This window comes from Pholcus phalangioides, unplaced genomic scaffold (assembly GCF_987345545.1).
Source record: "Pholcus phalangioides strain wild (caught in Gottingen) unplaced genomic scaffold, Ppha-v1.0 ptg000015l_1, whole genome shotgun sequence".
NCBI lineage: Eukaryota > Metazoa > Arthropoda > Arachnida > Araneae > Pholcidae > Pholcus > Pholcus phalangioides.
The window spans coordinates 11986271-11992270 of record NW_028301608.1 but is presented as its reverse complement, the minus strand read 5'-3'; the positions used below and the strand labels follow the sequence as shown (position 1 = coordinate 11992270).

Below are 6000 nucleotides of genomic sequence, written 5' to 3'. Positions count from 1 at the left end.
CATTAAATGTATTCCATAGACACTAGAATTAAATTTTTTTGATAAAAACAAATTATCGGAGAAGATATACGTTTTTTGCCTCTCCTGAAAACTTGAGAAAATGAGAAATGACCCCTTTTACATTTAGCGATTAAGTTATATTAATGAGTGAATAATTTAATTACTAGATTCATGAGGAAATTTAAATCCAATCGAAGTGAAACTTTTTAGGTTCTGTCGAATCCAGTAAAACATGCTTAACTTTCAGAAAGCAGTGTACTTCAAGAATATGATTATGGCCGTCTTAATGAATTGTATCTACTGAAGGGCCCCAAGTACAAAGAGGGCTTGGAAATAATAGAATTCGATGTAATGATTTTCAAGAGAAGTGTGTGGAATGCAAACAATTTTTGTTTGGTGCCCCCTCCCCCAAGAAAAACACTTTTCTCAGGGCCCTTAGTGTTCTTAAGATAGTCCTGTGTGTGTGGGATTATATACGACAAATGATGAGACAATTTTGTTTCCAAGAAGCCCTGCTTTTGTATTTATTAGAAATTATCCTTCTAACGTTACATTAGAAAAGAAAAACGCAATATGGCATGTCTCACATATTTGTACTATGACTGTCCGAACAAAAAAAAAAGATTCATACACAAACTGTAAATATGTACACACACACTTGTAGCCTGGCAAGCATGTAGAATGTTCTCAAAACTCTTAGTCTCTTCTGATCAGTAAATCTCATTTTTTAAGGTCGACGCTGTTGCTCAGAATATTTTTTAGGATGTCCAGCGGAATGTAGACTACTTTGTAAGTCGCGTCTTCGTCGTCATCTTCGTGTCCATCTTGGTTGTCGTCGTTCTGAGTGTTTTCGTCGTCTTGCTGGTTCTTTTGCGAAGACGTCAGTGTTTGCGATTGTGGAGACTGGTGTTTGCTGTTCGAGCTGCTCGGGTTTTGATAGTTTGTTTGCGTCGACAAAGAATACGTCGAACCCGGAGTGATAACTGTCGAAGACGACGATCCGTAGCTGTTGCTGCCTGCAGCGCTGCTACTACTAATGCTACTATGTCCAGCATGGTTGCTCAAATCTGATGACGACTGGGCTTTCGAAGACGTCGGTGAAGATACCGTGTAGTACTTCGAGGGCGAGGCTTCTTGGGACGAACTGGATGGATACGAGTACGTTTTCTGCTGGTGTGGTACAGACGAAGAATACGTCAGCACTTCCCCTTGAGGAGATGATACTTTCTGCTTGGTGTAGTAGTAGCTCGTGGTTTGAGCTGTGGGTGACGAGGACTTGGACGCTTCGGCAGCCTTTGTCGATTCGTAGTACTTGTTCAGCTGTTCGGAAGTCACAGGAGTTCTGCCTGAAGTGAAATAGGAGTATGATGACTCCTTCTGAGCGGATGGATAGGTCTGTGAAGCTTGGGGGCTCGGCACGTAGGTCCCTTGTCCTCCAGCATTAGCGTAGTTCGTCTCGGAAGTTTGTTGTTCGCGGATATAAACTTGCTGGTGGTTGTTCGGCTGGCTCTCGGAGGAGTAACTTGGCTGATTCTGTTGAACCGATTGTGTTGTTTGTGGTGCGTTATGCGACTGCGTGGAAGCCCCGGTTTGTTTGGACTCCGTCGAAATGACGTAAGCTGGACCGGGTTGCACCGTTTCGTATCCGGAATGGGCCGCCTGGAATTGAGGCGGGTATGACTGCACAGTGTTTTGCAACGCTGGTGCGTAAGTGTCGCTGACAGTTTGGGGAGTGTATGTGTTCTTTCCGGTTACCGGTGCGTATTCACTTTGCTGCTGAGGAGCTGTGACGTATGTACCATCAGCTTGCTGGACTATTGAAACGTACGATTGATGACCTACTTGGGGTTCAGAAGTTCCCGCGGACTGAGCACTTACGTAAGTGACCTGTCCGTCTTGTTGAGCTGGTATGGATTGAGGGACTACGACGTGTCCACTTGGTTGTTGCCTATATTGGGTTGAAGAGGGAAAAGTCACGTGCCCCTCAGAGAAAGTTGTTTTCTCTTGTCCTTGTGTATTGAGCTTATGGAATAAGATGTTTGGATTCTGAAGATTTTGAACACTGAAGTGTCCGGCAGAGTCTGTGTTGTCGCTGGTTGCTGTGGGTGCGTTTGTATGTTGAGCACTAGAAATCTGTTGTTCTTGATGGCTATTGCTCTGTACGTTACTAGGATAAGATACGGCTAATTGACCAGCTGAAACAAGTGTAGAAGGTATGACGAAAGATTGTGGATTATTGGCATGGACGGAGGAGTGCTGATGACGTGGTGAGTTTCTGACCCGCTGTTGGGGTGATTTTTGTTGCTGATGTTGTTGTTGTGACTGGCTCCTGGTGACTAAAGTTGCTTGTTGGCCTGTGCGAAAGCGTTGATTATTTTGCCCGTGACTAGCAGAACCCTGTGTTGAATCGCGCACAACGTGGCGAAGAGTTTGGTGATTTTGTCTCTGAGCCTGTTGAGCTTGTTTGTGCACTTGCACGTTGTCTCTGGTTCCAACACTTTCTCCAACCTGTCCTAATGCGATGTATGCGATGGGTTGCTGTTGCTCATTCCGGATTTCTTGTGGAGAAGAGACTACGCTTATAGTGACGGCGGGTTTACCAACTTCGTCAGAATGCGGTGCAGAATAAGGGGCTGGAGCCGGTTGCGACTGCACTCGTCGTTCCTTTTGTTGTTGTTGTTGTTGTTGTTGTTGTTGTTGTTGCTGCTGCTGAAGCTTCGGCTGCCTGGCGGAAATATGTTTTGCTCCGATTTGCTTCCTGAATTCGTTGAGGAACTCTGTCTGGTGGTTATCTGGTATTATTACAGTCGCTATATCATCGTTACTCTGCTGCTGCTGTTGCTGCCGAAAAGGTGCCGGGTTCCTAGAGCCTACTGCTTTGACCGGAGGAATGTGAGAAGACATCGGTGGGGGTGCCACGAATGTCTCGTGATTGAACGAGGTCTTTCCGAGGATATTTGAATTCTGTTGGTTGACTTTTTGAGGTAGCGGTAGCACGCGGTTCCTTTGGATGTTGTGTTGTTGAAGTGGCCTGTTGTTCCTCTCCAGTTGTTGGCCGAGGCCGTTCAAAAACAGGACTATGGAGTCGTGCTTTGCATCGGATCCCATCAGAGGAACCTCAATATTCGTGAAACCTCTATTGAACAACTGCCCTTGGGCTGTCGCCAACGACATAAAACAGAGTGGAATGATGTATAGCTGCAGAATGAGAATAAAATTGAGAAAGGTTTATAAGCGATACAGGTGTATGACATAAATAAGATAAAATTATACAACTAATCAATTTTGTCTCAACTCACACAATTCTTAAAAAATGAGATGATGGAATGGCATAATATGTAGAAGAAACTGCGAAAAAGTTCAAAAATATTGAGACAACTAAAAAACAGTTAATTTTTTGATAAAATAGGTGTGATTACCACATATTTTATGCTATTTGATTCGTAATTTCCATTTTCCATTTGTGTATATATGTCTGCGCTACATTACATTAATTTATATTTTTTGCCGTTCTCCTTTATTTTCTGAATGCCTCATGGTGTAATCAGGGAAAGAGTGAATTTGCGAGACAATGGTTCTCAAACTGGGACATGCTCCCGCCCCCGCGTGGCTCTTGTATCTTCTAACGGAGCCATGGATGAAAAAATAAAGCAAAAAGGAAGCCATAACAGGTTCTTATAGAGAGGGTAATGGAGAGATGATTCAATTCTGCATTTCTTTAACATCTCTGTTAAAGAAATGCAGAATTGAAGAAAGAAAAAAAATACAGATGTGAAAGAAAAAATACGGATATATATGAAGGAAAACTATTACAGATATGAAGAAAAAATAAATATGTGGAGAAATAATACAGATGTGAAAGAAAAACAAAATGCAGATGTCCAAGGAAAAAAGGCCTTCCGATTTTTCAACTTTTAACTTTTCTTATTAACACTAGAACTGGAAGGGCCGGACTATACGTTATACCTAAAAGGGCCGATGGCAGTAATTTTGTGACTGCTGCTTCTTTTTATTGCAATATATTTAATCCCTCTAATGTTTTACGATAAAGAACAACAAGCATTATCCCATATGGCTAATTTGTTAATTTTGAAGAAATTTGCGTTTTCTTAAGCATACAGGGTGTCCATAAAATTACTTTCCAACTGTAAATATCAAAATTTAGAGGGCAACTGTGGACAAGATTTACCATGAAAAAAAGATAGATAAGCATCGCGTTAACATCACATCGTACATTGCTCCATTTTGATGATGTACACATTTTTGTATGTGCATCACGGTCTTTTTTATTCACTTTATTTAGTTGTTCGCGCACGCTATGGATAACATATACAATTATGCACTGTAAATTTGCACCATTAAGGAAAAACTAGGGCTTTATCAAAATTTCATACTACAAATCAACTTAACAAGAATATAAAAATTAAAGAAAAAATTCATTTTTGTGTGTGTCTTTCTTTTTCTTCAGTATTATATGATTCAGGCCAGTGACTTCCGGAATCACTATATTTTCTCTTTTGGGTAAATACAACAGAAAATCATAATTTTCGGTGTCAGAGTTTAAGTCGTAAGTCTCCTCAGCCTCAGATTTATTGTCCGAAATATCATTCACCACTGATTAAATTAGACTTTTGTTCTAATACATAATTTTTCTACGAGTAATTTCTACACACTGTGAATGAACTTATGTTTCTTAGGAAGCTTTCAAAGCGGATGGTGGCATGAAGAGTTATGAAATGCCAAACTAAAACAAAAACTGAGCTTGCCAGGTGGACGATCAGAAAAAAAAAATTCCTCAACTTATACCAGAGGCTATAGCTAAATAATATACAAGGTGTTCTGTTAATGGACCGACAAATTCAGAGGGTATAGGCATAGTAGGCATCATAGTAGGAACATGGTGGCGCAAACCACGTTGAGTGGGTGAAAATCGTGAAAAACGCATGCAGGCTCTGAGTCCAGAGACGAAAGGTGGATGTCAGTTGATCGCTGAATGCGTTCGTGGGTTCGCTCACCATATCTGACGTAAGTAACGTCGCGAAACGATGCGCTGGGGGAAGGATCACGCGTTGTGGATGACGTAAATTATGCGGGTGACATCAACAGCATACCTGGTATCTTCGAGGAATCCATTAATCTTTTTACGTCGTTGTAGACTTCGCAATGACGTCAGCAGCTGCCACTTCCAACAACTCTTGTAATAATTAATCAAATTTTTTTGTAGTTATTGTTCAGTAACACGATGCAAAACAAGTAGCATTACTTCATTTATTTTTTCTTATTGATATGTTACTCCTGAATATATGTAGTGTTGTGTGTGCCATCAAGGAATGATAGGGAATAAACCTAAAAGCAAAAATTTACAATAACGCCCACCATAAGGAGAAAACATGCAATTTACAAGAGCAATCATTTGGATCGTACCATCCCGGCCTTTCTAGGTATATAAACGTCGATATCTCCTTCAATGTTTTAAAATTTTTGTACACAGAGACAAGTACAGAAGTGATAAAAAGTCACTAAAAATGGAGTGTGTACGTTAAATACTGTTGAAATTATAACGTTTTTAAAATCAAAAACCGTCGAAATGACTGCTCCGGCCGTTCTAGTGTTAAAATCTTCCGGTCGGAAATCAGATTTTTACGATTTATCGAATTTTTATGGAAAAATTCCTAAAAATCTTTAAATTGTACTTCGTTTGAATGAAAAATTCGTAAAGAAAATATTCATTCTGTGTCCAGACTAAGGAAGAGCATAAGGCGAAAATCTGGCTCAAAGGGGGCCACGGGTGTGAAAAGGTAAACGTAAGCTGACATAGACCGAACCGAGAGTCTATAACAAAGAGTACAGTCAACGTTTAAATTGGCACGGACTTCTCATTGTAGAAGTTTAAATGTGACAGATTCGTCATTCTGGTTTTAATTTCTGATAACGTCACCCATGGTGAGTCGAAACGCGTAAGGAATTGATGGTTTCTCCTTTTCATTTGTTTTTTTCTTT

General features: G+C 40.6%; 1 protein-coding gene across 1 annotated transcript in view; it reads right to left on the bottom strand.

Moving 5' to 3' along the window:
• Nucleotides 1–494: 494 nt before the first annotated feature.
• Nucleotides 495–6000, bottom strand: part of LOC149075452 (uncharacterized) — a 35161-nt gene continuing 29655 nt past the window's right edge. The window contains exon 2 of the mRNA XM_089242803.1: nt 495–3198. Within this exon, the coding sequence (XP_089098929.1) occupies nt 721–3198 (2478 nt within the window). The 3' untranslated portion in view covers nt 495–720. The remainder of the gene's footprint in view (nt 3199–6000) is intronic.